Raw genomic sequence first — 20,614 nt, 5'->3', positions numbered from 1 at the left:
TCCATACTTCTTGCATTCCATTCCATTTCAACTAAAATTGCATTCTTGAGTTTTCTCCCATCTTTCTTTCAGAAGAAGCAAGTTTTCTGAGAAGAGCCTCTAAAGGTGTTGTTTCAGTGTGGTGGGGGGGAAGGATAGGTTGCTGTCAAGAGCAGTCCTGGACAAATGACTTGGAAGACACGGGTTACTGATAAAAGCTAAGAGTTAAAGAAATTATTTTAGGTTCCCATCTTGAGAACTTTTTTAGAAAGATATTTTAAAAAGGGTAAGGTATGTGCACAAGAACTTGCAAATGTACATGAAGATGACAGCCTTAACCACCCAAAGATTATATCCCCCTTGAAAATATACATGATCATAGTACCATTTTATTATCAGATAAGCCAGTAGCAGGGTGTTCTCCCAGAAACCGTGCATGCCAGCTGCAGCTCTTTGAAAGGACTCAACAGCAGCATTTGAACCTCAGTTTTATAACAAATTACAGTGCAGTTTCCCCCTGAGTTTATGATGGTTTTAAAAAATAAAGAACGTGAGAGAGGTACCAGTGCACAATCACCAAGGATTTAACTTTGCCACTTTCTTTTCTCTTTTTGTTCCCCCGACCCAATAAAGGTATCGAAATAACAAATCATGCGACTGCAACATTAGAAGGCAATCAGATTTTCAACAACCGCTTTGGAGGTTTATTTCTAGCATCTGGTGTCAATGTCACGATGAAAGGTGAGCCTGAGCCCTCCTTGGTTGTGTTTGTTCACTTGCCATTTTTTTCTTTGGTGCTGGGTCTTGGGTTTATTGCACCCTTTGTGGCTCAGATTTGGTACCACCTTCAGCTGAGTTGTGACTGAGAGTTTCAGTGGAAGGTAATGAGCTTTTAGACAGGCGCTTTCAAAGGTAGCTTAAGGTTTTGCTATAATATTAAAACTCTGTTATTAGCTCTTCTGTCTCAAAATGGCTTCTGAACTTGTTACTGGTCTTCAGCGCATGTCAAACTTCAGTTCTAAGTTAGTATAATGGAAAGTCTTTTCACATGTCCAAAAACAAGTGTCCAGTAAAGAAACATGCCTCACTTCACTTTTAGGATCTAAAGGCATGAATATTCACAATCCTAAATCACTTTTTTTCAGAAAATACAAACAGTTTACATACATAAAATTCTCATGTATAGCGGGGAAGTGTGCATGAGACAAGATCCAGTTGAAGGAGACAGGAATGATGGTTTGAATGCCAGACTGCTCCAGGAGGTTATTCTAGAAGAAAAAGGTTCAGTTTGCAGAATTTTTACATGCTTGGTTTTAGTTGTTAAGTCTCTTCCCATGGATCCTTTACACCACTTAAAACAAAAGCTCTGGCTCCCCATTTCACAACTCCCAGGCTTCCTGACTGCATCAGTTGGTGCTGTGACACTATTGGGAGTGGGCAAAACTAGTTTGAGGTGCACTTCAAGACTTGACACAAGATCTAGTAGCTGAATAACAGAGGGGATTATCAAATTTCCTGTGCCTTGGGCACACCTTTTAATTGCTGGAACTGGTCAGACCTAATTTCTACTTCCACTGTGTTGGTAAGCACCTCATTCCTAAACTGATGGAGAAAGAGCAATCCTTTTTCTCTTCCTAAGGGATGTGTAGAAGTCCTTCTGGTATATGAGAGACCTTTAAACATTCAGGTTTCAGGTTCCTCAGCACAAAACTTAAGCCTGCTAGGAAGGCTTGTGTCTGCAACCATTTATTCACAGGCCACTGCACAGAGTATTTAAATGGAGGCTGTCAGGTGTTTTATGCTGTGTGTGCAGTGAAGAATAGTGTTTCTCGCCTGAGGAATGCACAGCACTCTGGGCATGGGCCTTGTGAGCTGGCATCAAGGATTTGATATGTGTAAATGCCAAAACTAAAATGTAGATAGAGAACTAACTTGCTAATGGGCCCTCTGCTGCAACACCTCAAGGTAAAAAATAAGTCTTTGATCCAGGTGTGATTAGTTCTGGATTTGTTTTTTCCCTCTAACAGATAACAAAATAATGAACAATCAAGATGCCATAGAGAAAGCTGTCAGTAGAGGCCAGTGTTTGTATAAGATCTCAAGCTACACCAGCTACCCGATGCATGACTTCTACAGGTAACAGGTTCTTTCCCATCACCTACAGTAAGGTTTTCAAATAAATACTCTTTCTCTTCCCACAAGGCCCCTAGAACAGTTGCCATATGTCAGTGAACACACAAATGTGTGTTCTTACTCAGCAGCAACAGGAGGATTGAACAAATTCCCATTGTCTGGAATTTACTGTGGGCTTGAGGAAAACAGATTGTTACTGTGAACCTCAGCCTGAGAGATCACACAGCACGAGCGTTTTCAACACATGCAACAAAAAGCGTGCTGTGAAATCCAAATTTGCGTAAAAATCCCAAGCTTTCCAGCCCTGTGCACCCCCTTCCTTAGTGCTGTTCCGCCCTTTACTGGAGAGCTCGTCGGGTTTTGGCTCGTGCCTGATGTGCTGCTTTTCCCTTCAGATGTCACACCTGCAACACCACAGACCGCAACGCCATCTGCGTGAACTGCATTAAGAAGTGCCATCAAGGACATGACGTAGAATTCATTAGACATGATAGGTATGTGTCAGACCAGGGCGTGGGGCTGTGTGGAGAGCACGAGGGAGGCAGACACTAAAGAGCTCTCTCTCGTTGTAGGTTTTTCTGTGACTGTGGTGCTGGAACACTGTCCAATCCCTGTACGCTTGCCGGAGAGCCTACACACGATACAGACACACTATATGACTCTGCTCCACCTATAGAATCTAATACATTGCAGCACAACTGAATTCCTTTCAGAAAGAAAGTCCTGCCATTCTAATATCATACCTATTAAAACTTTTTTTTTGGAGGAAGTTACACTTGCCCATTTCTGCAGAAAGAGACTGTATTAAAGCGGATGTGTGAGGTGTTGACACTATGGAGCTCAACCTACCAAAAAAGAAAGTGGCAATATGTTGACTCAGGATAACAGAACTGGGCGTTTTAGCATTACTGTGTAAACAAAGACTTTGAAGGGACAGAAGTGAAGAAAAATAAGCTGCAATTTTGTACAGATACCAACTTCTGAGAGCTGGTGTTTTTACAAGTAGCATTGAAACGCAGTCCAATTTGCAGTAGTACTATTCTGTAGACAAGCAGCATTCTTTGTTGCTGCCTTTATGGACATGGGTACCAATTGCTTTTGTAACATGGTAAAAATGTGAGCTAGCACTTCTGCATTTCTTTTGATTTTTTAACATTTATTCAGATTGAGAAATATGATTTTAATGCTTTAATCTCATGTAGTTTGTTTCTAATTTCAAGCAAAAAAATCTTATTGTACTTGAATGTGTCCTGTTTTGTTAGCACACCTAGACTTGCTGTAACTGTACTCATGTCCCAGTATGTACGTTCTTTCTATGAAAGAGAAAACACTAATCTTAAATTATATCCAGCAATTTTTCTGGTGTCCTCTGAAGTTAGAATAATCTCCTCCCCTGCCCCAGCAATAGTCTGTACTCAAACCACCCTAACAAAAAGAAAAAAGCGAGTGTTTTAATGAGACTTCCTAGACTATAATGCACTATAAAACAAAGTACCCATGTAACTAAGTTTTGTGAAAGAAATTTTACTATGTTTTAAAGTACACAGTAGAAAGTCTCCTCAAAACAGTCTTGTACTTTACTCTGTTCATAGTTTTTTTTGAACAGTCTGGACATTACTTACATAACCTGCTGGAAAAAAATCACAGCAATTTCCTGCTCTAATGAAGCTGAGACAAGTATATATACAGCCCTATACAGTTTCATAGCTTTTTTCCATTTATGTGTATTGGTGACAGTGGGTAATCAACAGCCTGAAAGTGTATGCATGTACCATAACATCTAGACTTAATATATTGTGGAGTACTCAATAACCATTATGTAGAGGGTAGGTATGAATTAAAGGGTTTAATTTCCTAGGAAAGACAATGGAAAAATGGTCATTTTTAAAAAATAAAGTTTATTAGATCATAATGTTGTCTGTTACCGTGTTTTTGAGAAACTGCCCATACAAAACCTGCATGTCCCTAAAGGTGGCTGATCATCGCGGTGAGTTTCTGCACAGCATTTGCATCACTTGTTGCACCATCCACCACCTGGCACAGATACCTGAGGGGAAAAAAACACCTTTACTGAACGTGGATAGACACTGAGAGGCAGAGCTTAAGCTCCCTATCCTGGCACAGCTTTGGGAGACACAGAAGACGCTGGGCCTGGTGTGAAGGCTGCCAGCAGCAGAGGCTCCAGTACCACTGTAAGGTCCCCCCAGTGCCCCCCAGCACTGCACAGCCTTTCCCCCAGTGTGGCTCAGCACACAGCCAGCCCAGCACTTCTGTGCAAATTAAGACTGGCATAAAATACTGCACTGCCAATCATATCTGCCCTCCTGTAGTACCTCCTTCCCCTCTCTGTGAAGTACGTTTGCTATTCCCAAAAGTAGTAGCTGCCCCTACTGCTGTGAGACTGAGCAAAAAAGCCACTCCCTAGATTTTAAAGTGGGTACCCACTAAGTAATGTGCAACTTAAATACAGAAACCCAAAGCCTTACCTAAACACTCTTAGTGAAAGGGTTGTTTTTTCAAACTCTTTGGCTTTTCTGTGCCCCTTCTGAATAACTTCATCTGGAATATCTGCAAGTCTTGCTGCATTGAAGCCGTAGCTCTTCGGGCATGCTCCTTCAGCGAACTTGTACAGGAACGTAATTGTTTCCTGGCTTGGATCCTCACTCTCATTTTCAACCATGCATGCCTAGGAAGTGCAAGGCACAAGTCAGTGTTTGCAACACAGGCTTACAGCCTAATAAATGCACGGGACGTCATGTCCTCCTCTCAAAACGCCTGTGACTCGGGGTAGAAGAGCACAGGAAAGGGTGCACAGCATGGGATCCACCCCCCCTCCAGCCACAAGGAAAAATCCTGTCCTTCAGGCCTCGTGGCTTGTGCTGCACTCACACATACCATGTGCCCCAGGCGCACGGCCGCGCTGTGGGAATGGTCCTCCACCAGCGAGTGGTAGTGAGTGGAGAACAGCGTCCGACACCGGATCTTCTCTGCCAGCTCCTTCACAACAGCACTCGCTATAGCTGTTCCATCGAAAGTAGCTGTGCCTCTGCCTGCAGGGAAAACGGGACAGCCTTGGCACACTCGGGAACAGAAGCAGCAGAGTAAATTCAGTCCATAGTTTACTTGCTACTGGGGAGAGACGCACATCCCTTTAATTGTTAAAATTAAGAACCACAGAGGTAGAGGTGCCTTTCTAAAGGCAAACGCAGCAATGCATTTGTAGTGTTGGTTTCTCTCCCTCTGCACTGTGTGGAAGGTGGATAAACAGCAGTGAGTGGTGAGAGCCACCAGGATCAGTGGGAAGTGACCCAAGTATTTGCCCTGTAACAATCACACTCCTCTGCACTGCAGAAAAAGATGTTACTGCTCTCCTGAGGTTTGCTGCAAGTAATTATGTAAAAGAAAAGCAGGGAAACACAGCTGGAAATAGGATAATAATGAGGGGGGGTGGGAGGTGGTGTATCAGGTCCTGGGGCACACAAGAAATACATGTTTTAGAGAGCATTAGACACTGGCCAGTTAAACATCAGGAGCATTATGTTAAAACTATAGAGTAATTACCCAGTTCATCCACAAGAACGAGGGAATGCTCTGTTGCATGCTGGAGAATGCTGGAAGTCTCACTCAGTTCAACAAAGAAGGTGCTTTCACCTTTAAAGGAAATGACAAAAAAAAAAGTAGTCAAAAGATCTGAAAACCACAACTCAACCCCCATTTAATCTGCACTAAAATCTTGGTTAAGTGAAACTCAACAGCAAACTGAAATGGAACAAAAACATAGAGCTTTATTTCCAGTGTGAAAATGGTGGGCTTCCATTTGCCAGAAAAAGCAGGGTTTGGTTCCCTAAGAGTACAGGCATAGGCATGAGTACAGTTAATTAAGTTTTAAGGCCACCATATCTGTCCACCTTTCACAGCACTAGTCAAATGTACCAGCTGGACAAAAACAGGGGCACTAAGGATACAAGATGGGGGCAATCTTTGGCCCCTTCTTGCTCTAAATGCATGAGACAGGCCTAAGGTGTGTGTGACTTTTCAGTGAAAAAGCAAGCAAAGACTGAGAGACTGGAATTACTGGTTTGGTTGTGATGTCATAAGGTAACAAATTATTTGGATAATAAGGGCTTTATTTGTATGCACTCTAATTGAGTGAAATGTGACAAGAGAAGTATTCTGCTGCTGAGGCTTGAACATCTCATGGGAGTTGAAGCAACCCAGATAATACAAGGCCTGAAATTTAAACATGAAATTGGTTTTAGCAGATTACAAGCAGAGGCACACAATTATTCCCACCCTTTCACATGATAAATGCACACTTATAAAGTCTGGATTTACTACTTCTTTGTAGTGGTCATTACAAATAATCACAAGCAGTAGCAATTAATGTAAATTATTCCAATAAAGGCAAGCATTTAATTCCTGTACTTGTGCTGCATGAACACTGCTTTGCTCTAACATAAGTTGTCCAACATGAATTATTAAGCAGTGTCCACTAATCCTGATGTTCTGCATTCATTTAAAGAAATTCCCAAGATTGAGTATGTTTTTACCAATGTTTAAGAATAATCGTTTATTCATTTTAGAAAACAAAGCCCTAAAAATTGCACAGGCAATTTTAAAATTATATATTGCTTAAAAAACTAACTTCATAAAAGCCCTGTTGACACCCATTACAGAGCAACTGCCATGGAACAACTTTTGCTGTGCTTTCTTATCTATGCAGTGTGCAAACTAATGCATCAAGAACAGATATCAAACCTAGTTCTTCTGAGCAGTGTTCAGCCTCACGATGTGAAATGTTGTAACATTTGTGCACATATTTGTAAAAGAATAGTTCTCAGTCGATAGAAAAAAAAATTGAAAATGCTGCATTTTGCTAGATCGCCTCCCGTGCAGGAAGGGTGGTTTTTATTTCTGCCATAAGCACTTAGGTATTCTTCTACAATTAAGATTTGGTTTTGTACTGAAATTAAAATGGAAACTAGCTAGGCAAAGAAAACCTTAATAAACATTCTCTAGGTGCAAAGAAAAGCCTTGATTTGGGGAAGTGTAAATATTTTTTTTAATTAAGAACTCAGAATGATTCATTTCCAAATTCCTTATGTGCAACAAGTCCAGTAGGCTTAAATCCTTTCATAATCACTGACCCATATTTTTCAGCAGAGAGATCACAGAAAATCTGTGCCCTCCTTAAATGAGCAGTGATACTGCTCTTCTTACCACAACAATAATTTTGTTTTTCTAGCCCGGTGACACTTTGCCCACCACCACAGGCAGACTTCCCATTCCAGTTGTTGTGTCATCCTCCACTTGTTTCTTCCTCTCCATTAAAGAGACAAAATACTCCCAAGAATTGTCAACTACTGCTTCTAAGAAGGAAGCCTGGCTCTTTTCCTTGTCTGAAGACATAAGGCATTCTGACTGAAACAAGGGACTTCTAGGCCTGGCGATAAGGTACAAAAAAACTCCTCTACAACAGCTACCCAAATATCACTGTCCCATTTCAGAACACTCAGAAAAAGATATCAATGTGAGTAGAATATAATCAACTGTACCATATCCAAAAAGATATCCCGCAGACTGGTATCCAGCTTTTAATATTAAAATTCATTAGAAGTGATCCTACGTGTCTGTCAGAAATAACAACAGACACGCACGTGAAAGAAATAAAGTCTAACTACGATCCTGTTTCCACTCTGAACGATGAGAGGCAACAGATTAGTGCCCAGCTCTCCCTGCACAATCAAGGTACCATCCCTTTCCAACTTGCCACTCAAAGCAAGAGAAGGAAGTCACTGGGCTGGGTGGCAAAAGCCCTTTGGAATAACTCACCCGACATGATTCTGTCTGAGGCGCCGAGCCGCGTGAACACCCTGTCGATGGGGGTGAGCCTGCAGGCCTCCGCGGGTACATAGCACCCCAGCTGAGCCATGATAGCCAGGAGGCCAGCCTGCAGAACAGACATGGACACAGTCACTTTTCCACAATGTGCTTGGAGCTTCAGTTCCACACCGAGAACGAGGGGATGAAACTCTGTTTTCCCCTAAAGCAAAGACTAGAGTACATAAAGCTTCCTACTGTTCTAACAGCTCCAGGCTGCAGCATCATCATCTCAGGCAGCACTAAACTACTCTGGAAGGTTTCAAAACACAAGTTATCACAGCAAGCAGCATTTATAAAGCAAACTCCCTGTTGCTTTCACAGTTGCCACTGATCTCTAGTTTCATCTTGTTCAACCTGCAGAAGCACCTTTTGCCAGATGATGCCAAGTCCTAGATAAGTCAATTGAAAAAGAAAAAAGGTACTCTATCACTTTTCCCCAACCATCTCTCACAGGAGAAATAAAACTTATTCCTCCCTAAAGTGAAAGTAGAAAATCTATCTAAACATGGGCATTTTCTACCAGACTGTATCTTTACAGTGCGGTTGTTGTGCTCTGCTGCACACCCCAAAGACCACTTCTGGGACCTCCTCTGGCAACAGCCAGGCCTTGTAATTCCCTTATGCCGAACACAGAGGCACTGTGGAACGTTTGACCTCACACAGACAGCCCATCACCTGTCTCATGAGCGTAGATTTGCCGCCCATATTCGGGCCGGTTACCAACACACAGGAAGCTTCACTGCCGCTGCCTTCATCTCTGCTGCCTATCACGATGTCGTTGGGAATAAACTCGTCCCCAAAGAAGGTTTTTGTAATGCACGGATGGCGTGAGTTCCTAAGTTCCAGGAAGGGAGGAGCACTGTCCACAGGCAGCACAACGACAGGTCGGCACAGAGGTCCATCACCATCTTGACTGTAGCGAGCAAGGGACATCAAGACATCTATAAAATTAGGAGACATTCCAGTAAGTTACACTTTCTTCATTCACTGGAATTCATTTACTCACTGAATAGCAATTTTGTAAACACAATTTTCCAGTTCATTCCATTTTCCTCTAAAGGAAAACACCCAAGAAGCACTCCAGAACAAGTAAAAGGTGGGAATATTTACACTGCCTTTCCTCATTCCTTCCAGATTTCTAGTGTTGTCAGGTTAAAATCCTCCCCTCTAGCTTTTTTAAAGTCTTTAAAATCCACATAATTTCACTGCAAAAGTACGTGTATAAAATATTAATTTTTTGCATTGTTTTTTCATTTAGAGTAAGTAAAGAGGAAATCAGCTTCTGTGACAGTGAATTACTTTGTGAAGGACCATAATGCTGCTTAAAAGTTGCCAGAGGAAATTTATATAAATATGAAAATTCTGCTGGTCCAGCAAAAACCGGCAGCACAAGTCCCACCAGTCAGCTGAGATCTAAGGTTCTAAAAGTTGATTACCTACAAAACGAGACCATTCTATGATTTTAGAGGCTCTACAGACAGAAAACTACAGCTCAGCCTCTACTGGAAACAAATTCAGTATTCTGAATTGATCAGAGTTCTCTGATGTTGTGGTGTAGCTGATGTCACTGCTTCCCAGATCTCCCAGCGAATCCATTCCTAGTCAACACTGCCTGCCTGCCTGTCCTCCCTTTTCTGCCCCAGTGGCATTCAGAGAATGCTCTCATTTTTCCCTGGAACAAAGACATCCCAGAATCCCTCATCCTAGCAGAAAATCCACAGTACAAAAGTATGCCAGTCCTGAGAAGGGAATAGAGGAGACTGTTCTATCTCAGAAATTTAGAAAGATATGGGGAAGTCTTCCTAGTAAACTACCTTCTTCAAGGTTTGATAATCACCACTTCTTTATTTTTAAAGGCTGCTGAGAGAGCAGCCTGCTCAGATAGAAAGGAGACGACTAGCAGGTTAGATCTTTATAGCTCCATTTAATGAGAAGCTACTAATCCATACACAAGAATTGGGAAGCAGTGAGAGACCCACCAGGCTACGCTGAACAGTGAGAAATACTCGGCTGCACATCTACAACCACACAATGGGAATGAAGAAAGAGGTTGCAAACATCCAGACCCAGCAACTGTCCTGCCATTTACTGACAGGAAGGAAACAGGGAATCACTGTTAACTACCAAAGCTGTTACCACAATCAGAGTTTTTAAACTACAACTTAAGAGCTAGCAACAAGCCTTTTTTGCTTATCCAGATCAGATGCCATCATTTCCTACACAAGAGTAATTTTTACCCTATGTCAGAATGAAGCAGAGCTCTTACCCAGCACAGCAATGCACTCCACAGCTGCCTGCCAGTCCTTGCTGTTTTTATCAAAGTTGTAGAACAAGCGCCTCATGCAGTCCTTCAGCGCTGCGTCGCGCCGCTCTTCCGCGTTGACCATCGCCGCCAGATTCTTCTCGATCTCCTTGGTCCAGTAACGCTTGTACCCCTTCCTGCTTGACCTCAGCTCGTACTCCTCGGGCAAGTTACGCGACACGACGCTTTCCGGTATTTCCATCTGGTATCGGTTTTTGCCTGTCCCCCAGTACAGGATGGATTTGGATCCGAGCAGTTTGCGCTGCTTATCCAGGTACTTGCGAAGATCTTCCTCGACAGCTTTAATATCCTGTAGTGCTCCATCGTAATCGGGGTCAAAACCTGCCTTTGGAGTAATCACCCCTGTCTTCCGAGCCTGGTTGTGATCAAAAGCAGTATCCCATCTTGTAAGCTCTGCACTCAAGTCTGGGAAGCGGCCGTCTGGATTTGTGGCTTTGCGGGTGACTAGCTGCCTCAGGACTTTGGATTTGAAGTCACTGGCAACCTCTTCCATGACGTCAACAATTTCATTCATTACTTTAAAACCCTCCAGTGCAGACAGAAAGTCAGCAATTTTTTTTTTGCTGTATTTGATTTCTTCGTAAAAGATGGCCCTGCTGTCAGGATGGTTCTGGCTTTTAAGTGGTGATCCAATACTGTGAATTTTGTTGAGCAGCCTTTCAAGGTCAGGCAGTTTCTTCAGGTGCTCACTAACTTCAGCCATTTTATCTGGCACTGCTACGAGGTCCTCAACAGCATCCAAACGAGCATTGATGGATTTAGGATTACAAAGCGGAGCACAAAGCCACTGTTTCAGGAGTCGCTTCCCGAACGGTGTACAACAAGAATCAATCCTTTCCAACAAAGTACCTTCTGTGCTTCCATTGGTTCCGTTCTGCAGAACTTCCAAGTTCATCAGGGTGACTCCATCCAGCACCATCCGCTGGCCAGTTTTGGCAAACAAACTACTTGAACTCATAGGTTTTGCAGCAGCAATATCCACAGGGACATATTCCTCGAAGTTTGCCCGTGATAGCAGCTCTTGATCAATCAGACATCTTTTGAGATAGAAGACACACCCCCCAAGAGCTGACAAAGCTAATTCACTGTTATCACCAGGAGTTAATCCCAGGGAGTCACTCTCTGAAGTCAGAGATTTGATTACAGAGGGCAGAGAACACCCATTTTCAGAGTTCTCCTTGAAATACTCTTCTTCAAGAAGGACTTTTAGTGTTTTAGAAGCATTCCAGAACTGGGAACCTGAGATCAGCCCTTCCTGAATGCAAGAAACAAGTGAGCTCTTCAGTATCTTCTGTGTGTCCACAGACAGGTTCCCCTTCTCATAGAGAACCTGCACAGGAGTGTAATGTGCTACTAAAGTCCTAAACCTCGAGCAGTGACGGTCATCCGAGAACTGGCCTACAAAAAACTTCCCCACTGATGTGTCAACAAAGCAGACCCCATAAACACGTTGTCCGGACGAGTCTTCTTTCTCCTTAACACACAGAAGGTATCTGCTGTGGTTCTCAGAGGGATCACAGTCCATAATGCTGTAAGTCTGAGTTCCTTTGGTGATGATCCTGCAGATTTCTCGGCGTACCACCCTGTCAAACTTTGTGGTGTGGGCCGTTGACTTGCAGCGCGCTTCCATCATTTCAGGAGTTTCCGTTTGCTCGACCCGGGCTACCTTGTAGCCCTTCTGCACTAGAACATCAGAGAATCTGCCAAATGCAATTTCTGGAAAACCTGAATGGGCCCAAGTACCTTTCATAAAGATCAGGCCCAGCTCATTTACACCAATGACTGCATCCATATGATACAACTCGTAGAACTTTCCGACTTTGTAGAAAATCACAGCATCAAAGTTCTGACTTTTCAGCTGCCACCACCTCCGCATTCCCGGTGTACACTTGTTGAGATAATCCTCGGGCACATGGAGAGTGGAAGGGTCATAATCAGGGTCACCCTGACGCTTCCTGTGCGCATCTTTCCTTTTCCCTTCCTGCAGCCAATCAAGCTTTTCGTGTTCCCACACTGTGAAGCCACCAACGCCTCCATTGCAAGCATTTGCTTGAGACTCAAAACTTTCAGGTGCTGCAAATGATGTCAGCTTGGACTTGGCTTCTGAAGAGACGGTTGCTGCTCTTTTGGGTGTTTCAGAAGATTCATTTCCTAAGCTACTCCTTTTAGCAGGCTTTTTCACCTCTGTTCTCTTTCGTTTAGAAGGGACTTTAATGGGACTTTCTGCAACACTCTCTGCATCTGTCTCTGTGTCAGAAGATTCATTTTCATCTACCCCACTACTCGCTTCCTCACTGCTTGCTGCTTCTTTCACATCGGGCTTGAACTCTGTGTCAGAGCCTTCTTGGTCACTGTCAGAATCCAACACTCTTCTTCTCTTGGTTTTTACAGCTCTTTCCCTGCTCTTTACTCGCTTATTGCTCTTCATGTCCTCCTCACTACTGCAATCATCACTGTTGCCTGATGCATTTTCACTCATCTCCTGGAAAAATAAATTATTTTACCCATAGACAATTCTCACTGCAAAGTCACTGATGCAAAAAGAAATGCAAAAGTGTGCAATAATGTAGTAGCTATGATACTTCAAGCAAGAGACAGCAGAGCCACAGCCAATTCCATTTACCTTAACAAAATTCAGGTTTTTTCTGGATAACTAACTGCTACTGGCCAGTGGCATAATTAGTCCTATTTGTATCCTTTACAGCTTCATTCAGTACTGTGCCTAACTGATGCTGATGAACAAAACATTTAAACTGCACAAAAAGTATATAGCACATGAAATTCAACAAAAAGGAGAAACACCTCCATAAACCAACTCAATGTTAACTTTTGTCAGAAACATGATGAAGTCTTGCTACCTTTCAGTACAAGCCCATGTGAGATTTGCCCTTGAGTTTTACTTTTGAGTTAACTACTTATTTCCACCTAGAAACATACTACCTTATAGTAACCTTCAAGAAGATTGTGTATGAAAAAGAAACTCCATTATTTGCCTTTTCAGCCTTACAATTTAATAATTCCAGCAACAGCACCGGAAAAAAACATCAGTGGAGGGACTGGAGTGAGTACAAAGTGCCAGTGCCCACTGCACCATTGCCATGAACAAATGTTACAAACTTCTACATTATGACACACTAAAACTTCAGATCAAACTTAAGGCAACTTGGACTATGAATAGCAGATAGAGAAGATTAAAAAGATGCACTAGAAAAAAGCACTTATGAGTGAGAAAGTGGGTCACCCAGAGAGTGATGAGTGAAGAGAGTCAGGGAAGTTAAGTAGCTTGAGGTCAGTCCTTACCACGCAAAACACCAGAGAGACTTGTCTTTCAAACTAGAAAAGGTGAGAGACCAGCATGTGACCTGACAACACAGAAGCAGTAAAAAAAAAAGACATATGGATACACATACACATATGATTAAAGAGGAGATAAGCTGTGATTACTGTACCAGAGAATTGCAGGATATTCCATGCTTAGTTCCACGACACAGCTCCTAGGTTCTAGTACTATTTCTGAAAATGACAGCAAGTAAGAAACATTTTACCTCTATTTCCTCCTCTTCCTCCTCCTCTGTGTCTGAAGGTTCATTGCATACTGCCAGCTCAAGCCGCTTAGTTTTATCTTTGCTCATTGCATCGTCTGCTAATACCATTGCTCTTTTAATTTCAGGCTTCATACTGTAAAACATTCCTCCCTTCAGCGTCTCCCCATCTGATGAACCTGCAAAACCACAAATTTGTCAGAAACTGAAGTCAGTCTACCATTTAGACAGTTACTGTTCGTGCTTCACTTTTAAATGTATTCAGACAACTAGATAAATCCCTAACATTCTGCATTGTTACCAGACATTCCCACCATACTTAAATATAGTAACTCATCACTCAGCCTGATAAACTACCCCTAGAGAAAGTATAAACACTCACAAATGAAATGCCTACCTAGTACATGAACACTTGAAGAATTGCTTCTATTTCTGTAACTCATTACCACGTGTGAATACTTCTAAGCTGAGCTCTAAACACCCTCACACTCACTGTAGTAACTACTGAAAATAACGCTTCACACTCACAGTGCAGCAAACAGGCCTGACTGAGACCACACGGGTATTTTAGCAATCACAGGGAAGTTCAGCCACAAAGTTATCTTCACATTATAGGCACGAGTCACCTATGACACAGACCTCTTGAATAAAGCTCTGCTGGCCTCCAAACTGCTCCTGGAAGAGCAGCAAGGTGTCCAGACCCAACACTAACCTATTAGCCAGATTAGCTGATCCTCAATCACACTGGTGATTCACCCTGACACTGCAGGGTATCGAGTAAAGCCTGCTATTAATAACTGCACCATTCCCTCATCCTCTTTCACAGCCCCATGGCACGGCACTTCCTCCTTCCACCACCTGTACACAGCACAAAAACAAAGCCAACCAATCCACAGACTGGTTTCTAGAAAGGGTCCACAAAGACACTGAGATTCATCTTAACGCCATGCTCAAGAAAACAGTGCTATATATAAGATATCATATATTCAACTCGGGGAAAGGAGAAAGAGGACACGAGCATGTGATAGATAAAGAAGGGCAATTCCTGCTTCTGCTCTAACAAGTCTATCTAGGATCTGTTTGGATAGGTCCTCACACCCACTCCTGTGAATCCCATTACTGACTGAAGCTTCAGCTCCAACTCAGAGGCAGACAACAGGCAGCTGACTCATAGGAGGCCAACTACCTCAGAAAGAAGCCAAATGGAACTCTTGCTCACACTCGTTTCTTCGAGCTTGCAGTAGCAAAGCAGGGAGTTACAAGTAGCTCCTTCTACAGCACAAATGCAACACATTAACAATCCAGGTCTCTCCGTTCTAGTTTTGCAAATGCAGTGAGGCAATCTAAAAATATTTTGCTTTAATATTAAATGCAATTTAACAATGGCAGGAGAAAAATCTCCTCCTATAATTTAACTGCACACTCAAGTGTGCAACACCTGCATATTCACTCTACCAACTGGTATTCACCTGCCCTTCTTGCATGCCCAGCTGTTACACCCCTGGCCCTGTCCAGTCTGTATTTACTCAGGTAAAAACAATAACACAACACAAGAAGCTTCACCATTTTCTTATCCAAAGACTCCAACACTCTTACTTTGTATACCAAGATGCTTTTTGCTTGAATTTTCAAGCAAACCACATATTTTAAATATTTTTACTCTGTTCCGCATTCAGCACATTTCTCATGGAAAGACCTGTGTATCTGTGACTTCTTATTTTTCCACAATTTTCCATTGGCAAACAGATTAATTCCCCTTAGCTGTATTTGCTTTTAAGTGCAACTGCAAGCTCTTAAAATCCATTTGATCCTTTTAAAATACCTTCAGGGAAGGGACATATAAACCATGGACCAACTCACTTGCACTACATTATGTTAACACTCATGGCAATGACATTAACATTTGAATTTAAAACTGTGGCCAAAGTGCGGTGCCTTGAAGTACAAAGGAGTCAAAAAAATGTGGCTACATGATGATATGAGATGGAACTCTGACTTGTAAAAAGGAAGACTGTTTAAATTTAGTTTTTTCACTGACATAAGGAAATCCTAAAGCACATCAGAAATATCATATTACACCCAAAGTATCTGACTGACCAACAAGACAGTTCACAGCAACATGATTTACACATGACAGTTCACAATGATTTAGTTTTCAGCAACAGTAAAATTATTAAATAAGGGGAAAACAGATCATGATTATTAATAAGGTAAGATTTATTATGCAAAATGACAATTCTTGATATATTTGATTTGCACTAGTTGGCCAAGTCATTTCTTCAATATGACAAAGACCAACTTTGATCGGTAACTACAAGCAATACCCTCACAAACACACTCAATTCTCAAGTTATATATTTTATTAACAAAACTGCTGCATTGCCTAAAAGAAACACCACAGTAGAATGAATTTTAGTTACCTAACATCCTGAGTCTAGTCTTCTGATTCTGGACAAACTAGAGTTCCTAAATAGCTGCTTAAAAACTGGGTTCAACACTCCTAATAAATGAAGGATTTCAGGGCTAAAAGTGGGAATTACTGGATTTATCCTTTAGATACTTGTTATGTTGATGGGAGAAATGAAGGAAAAATCTTTAAAGCATAAGCAAGTTTGCTTAATTAGTTGTTCTAATCTAATAAACAAGAGGGCTTAATGGTTTATGTCCAAAGAACTGTGTAACCATAAACATACCTGTAATCCTCAAAAACTTGCTGTCTCTAAGTTACAAAGCACAAAACATGCTCAATTCTAATCTTGGTTTTGCTGCTCTTTCTCTATGGAGAATACCATACCCTTATACTTCAAGCACATTTTTCCAAAACAAGTGGCATATTTCTACTTCAGAAAGTTTAGTTTGTATCTCTTACCTTTATATGGCCTCAGGTATTTAATGCTGATCCAGCCTCTTGTAGGGCTGTCATCAAAAAACTGTACATGGACACGAGTGGATTTTCCTTTTCCTCTGACTATTGTTCTTTCAGTTGGGTGGTTGTATATGAGACATGGCCACCAAGGATAACCTTCCATCTTGGCCCAGACCAAGTCCCCAGGAGAATACTCACAGGAGACACTGCAGAGACAACAAATGTGTAATTTAAGGAACATTTAAAAGAGCTCTCTTCATAACTGTAACTGTACACTGCTTCTGAGCGGCTTACGCCCCTTGGGTCTTGGAAGGCTCCCAGGTGGTACAGCCTGGATTACACAGTCCTTCTACACCACCACCAACACCTCTCAATTTTTTTTTATTTGCTCCCCCAAGTTCTACTGGATCCCCACAGAGACAGAGTTTTATCACAGAATGGTTTGGGTCTGAAGAGACCCTAAAGATCATCTAGTTCCAAACCCCCTGCCATGGGCAGGAACACCTTCCACTAGACCAGGTTGCTCAAAGCCCCATCCAGCCTGGCCTTGAACATTTCCAGGGATGGGGCATCCACAACTTCTCTGGGCAACGTGTGCCAGTGCCTCACCACCCTCACAGTAAACAATTTCCTCCTAATATCTAATCTAAGCCTACTCTCTTTCAGTTTAAAGCCATTCTCCCTTGTCCTATCACTACTTGTAAATAGTCCCTCCCCAGGTTTCTTGTAGGCCTCTTTAGGTACTGGAAAATGCTGTAAGGTCTCCCTGAAGCCTTCTCTTCTTCAGGCTGAACAACCCCAGCTCTCTCAACCTGTCTACATAGGAGAGGTGCTCCAGCTCCCCAGGCATCTCTGTGGCCTCCTCTGGATTCACGGTCACAGAAAACTGGCTGAGGTTGGAAGAGATCTCTGGAGGTCATCTTGTCCAACCCCTCTCCTCAGGCTGGGCCACCTACAGCCTGATGTAACCAGACTCTTCGTGGATTTAAGGGAGTGAGAGAGTAGCTGGGTCCAACCAGACCTTACCTAAAAGATAGCAGACTAGGTGTTACGAATTATCAACCTACATAACTAAGACAAGTTTTCCTGTAGAGACTAATTATCAACTAGGCACCTAAAGGAAAAAAGTAAGATTTTAAAAAAACCCTCAAGCTACAAAAAATGAATAAATAAAAAACTCTGTCCCCACTGCAAAGCACCTGATGCAGCTTTTATTTTCTCTCTCCTCCTCCCCTGATATTTCAGCCACTGCCACACTCCCACAGATGATGGCCAGGATATTCCTGAGGGATGTGGTCCAAGAACCAGCAACACTCAGTTCGCTGACATGTGGGACACTTGCCATCATGGTGTTACAGTACAAGAGAGACACAGAGGTCTGAGAGGAGGGTAACAAAGATGTTTAAGGGACTGGAGCCCCTCTCTTAGAGGAAAGGCTAAGGGAGTTGGGCCTGTTCAGCCTCAAGATGAGAGGACCAAGCAGGGACCTCATCAACGTGTATAAACATGTTAAGTGGAGGGTGCCAAGAAGCTGGATCCAGGCTCTTCTTGGTGGTGCCAACCAATAGGACAAGAGGCAACAGGCAGAAACTGATGCTCAGGAAGTTCCACCTGAACACGGAGAAGAACTTATTTACTCTGTGTGGCCACAGGCTGGAAGAGGTTGCCCAGAGAGGGTGTGGCATCACCCTCACTGGAGGTATTCAAGAACAGTCTGGACATAATCCTGTGCCATGTCCTCTGGGACGACCCTGCCTGAGCACGGAGGCTGGACCGGATGACACACCCTGGTCCCTTCCAACCTGACCCATTCTATGATACACCACGGAAAGGGAATACAGGCACGAGTGACACACTATTCCCAAAGAGTAAAAACCAACCCCGCGGCTCCGCTCCCCGCAGGTGTCCCATTGTCCCGCCGGCCCAGGCCCGCCGGGAGCGCGGGCGGCTGCAGGCCTGCACGGCCGGACACCGCATCCAGGGAATGGGGCGGGACAGCACCACATCCAGAGCACGGGGGGGGGGACAGCACCACATCCAGGGCACAGGGGGTGGGACAACGACGGGAGCGACGACAGGGGTGGCCCGAGGGTCCCGCTCCCACCGCTGCCGGCAGCAGCCCCGTCCCGCCTTCCCTTCCCGCCTCCGGCCGCGCTCCTGCGGCCTCCCCGCTTCCCCCGCCGGTACCTGGAGGCCTTCACGGCCGCGCCGTCCCCCTCGCCCTTCTCGCCGTTCTCCCCGGCCCGCGCCGCCGCTCCGCCCGCCCCGCCGCGGGTGCTGCGGGCGGCCTGGCGGCCGTTCTGCTCCCCCGAGCCCCGGCGCCGCCGGAGCCCCGCGCCGGCCGGCGGAGGGGCGGCTGCCGGCGCAGGGGCGGCTGCCGGCACGGCGTCCCCCGGCGGGGCCGGGTTGGCCTTGGAGAAGAAGCGGAGCAGGGTGCTCTGCCGAGACATGGCCGCGGCGGGAAGCGCGCGCCCCCAGCGCGCCAAACGCGCGCCAAACCCGCCCCGCCCCCGGGCCGGGCCCCGCCCCCGCCCCGCCCCGCCCGCCGCCTTGGCGGGAACCGTGAGGGGCGACCCGGGGGGTCGTTCCCCGAGCCCAGCGGGTCTGCCCCTGTTAGCTGTGTTGCGAAGTGTGGGATATGTAAATGTTTTCTTAAAAAAAAGGATGTTCTTCGGTGTTTGGTATTTTTATGCTTTCAGACCTAATCAGCAAGGGACTTAATCCATGAAATAGCAGCTAATAAACTAGCTCTGAGTGATGCCCGGGTGTCAGGACAAAATTGCGGTAGGGAGAAAATTCGTGCAGCCAAAGCTCAAGCGGAGTTGAAACTGGCCAGAAATGTGGAGGACAATAAAAAGAGGTTTTTTTCAAATATATTAATGACAATAGGCAGTATACAAATATCATTACAGGGTGAGGATGGTCACCTCACAAACAGGGACAGAGACAAGACGGAGGTGTTTGACACTTTCTTTGCCTCTGTCTTCCACATGGATGACAGACCAAGGGGGTCTCAGTGCCCTGAGCTGGAGGACCATGACTGCGAGAATGATCAACTCCCAGTCAATCCTGAAATTGTGAGGCATCTGCTGCTCCAGCTGGATCCTTACAAATCTATAGGGCCTGATGAGATTCATCCCAGAATCCACAAAGAGCTGGCTGATGTCATTGCAAAACCTCTCTTAATGATTTTTTGAGTGGTCTTGAGAATCCAGAGAGGTCCCAGCTGACTGGAAGCTTGTGAACATTGTCCCAATTTTCAAGAAGGGCAAGAAGGAGCATCCTGTCAACTACAGGCCTGTCAGTCCACTTCAGTGCCTGGTAAGGTTATGGAGAAGATTATTCCGGGAAGTATTGAGAAACAGCTGAAAGACAATGCAGTCACTGGTCAAGCCAGCACAGCTTTGTGAGAGGAAAGTCTTGCTTATCAAACCTGATTTCCTTTTCTGAGGAAAGGGAAGCCATTCATGTAATCTTCTTGGATTTCAGTAAAGCTTTTGATACTGTCTCTCCCAGGATTCTTCTGGACAAAATGTCCAGCACACAGCTGGATAAACACATCATGCAGTGGGTGAGCAATTGGCTCATGGTCGAGCACAGAGGGTAATAGTGAATGGGGACATCAGACTGGTGACCTGTCACTAGTGGGGTTCCACAGGTCTTAGGCCTGTTCTCTCCAACATCTTCATGAATGACTTGGACTCAGGACTGGGAATAATACTAAGCAAGTTTGCAGATGACACAAAACTGGGAGGAGCTGTTGACTCCTTGGGAAGGCAGGGAGGCCTTGCAGAGAGACCTGGCAAATTAGAGGACTGGGCAATCACCAACCATATGAAGTTCAACAGAAGAAAGTGCCGGATTCTGCACCTGGGATGGGATAACCCT

At 44.2% G+C, this 20,614-nt stretch overlaps 2 protein-coding genes across 3 annotated transcripts in view; one reads left to right on the top strand and one right to left on the bottom strand.

Moving 5' to 3' along the window:
• Window positions 1–4,024, top strand: part of FBXO11 (F-box protein 11) — a 72,183-nt gene extending 68,159 nt beyond the window's left edge. For both annotated transcript variants that reach the window (XM_051783688.1, XM_051783687.1), the window contains exons 20-23: window positions 613–720; window positions 2,007–2,115; window positions 2,508–2,606; window positions 2,685–4,024. In XM_051783688.1, coding sequence (XP_051639648.1) covers window positions 613–720; window positions 2,007–2,115; window positions 2,508–2,606; window positions 2,685–2,814 — 446 coding nt within the window. In that variant the 3' untranslated portion in view covers window positions 2,815–4,024. The remainder of the gene's footprint in view (window positions 1–612; window positions 721–2,006; window positions 2,116–2,507; window positions 2,607–2,684) is intronic.
• MSH6 (mutS homolog 6) lies at window positions 3,991–19,197 on the bottom strand. Its single transcript, XM_051783686.1, has 10 exons — window positions 18,914–19,197; window positions 16,730–16,932; window positions 13,864–14,039; window positions 10,262–12,800; window positions 8,671–8,936; window positions 7,945–8,062; window positions 5,674–5,763; window positions 5,008–5,162; window positions 4,599–4,798; window positions 3,991–4,159 (listed from the first exon to the last, which is right to left on the bottom strand). Exons 1-10 carry the CDS (start codon window positions 19,174–19,176, stop codon window positions 4,078–4,080), a joined length of 4,092 nt encoding a protein of 1,363 aa, XP_051639646.1. The 5' UTR covers window positions 19,177–19,197; the 3' UTR covers window positions 3,991–4,077.
• Between the last annotated feature and the right edge of the window lie 1,417 nt (window positions 19,198–20,614).

Source organism: Manacus candei, unplaced genomic scaffold, assembly GCF_025592945.1.
Source record: "Manacus candei isolate 608988 ecotype Guabito, Panama unplaced genomic scaffold, ASM2559294v1 h1tg000017l, whole genome shotgun sequence".
Classification (NCBI taxonomy): Eukaryota; Metazoa; Chordata; class Aves; order Passeriformes; family Pipridae; genus Manacus; species Manacus candei.
Note: the sequence above shows the minus strand (reverse complement) of the source record. Positions and strands in the feature narration are given on the sequence as shown.

Coding starts and splice junctions, on each gene's coding strand:
- MSH6 (XM_051783686.1), bottom strand. CDS start 19,176: ATGTCTCGGCAGAGCACCCTGCTCCGCTTCTTCTCCAAGGCCAACCCG. Junction 16,933..18,913: donor GCGGCCGTGAAGGCCTCCAG/GTACCGGCGGGG, acceptor TTGTCTCTGCAG/TGTCTCCTGTGAGTATTCTC. Junction 8,063..8,670: donor AATCTACGCTCATGAGACAG/GTGATGGGCTGT, acceptor TCTGTTCTGCAG/GCTGGCCTCCTGGCTATCAT.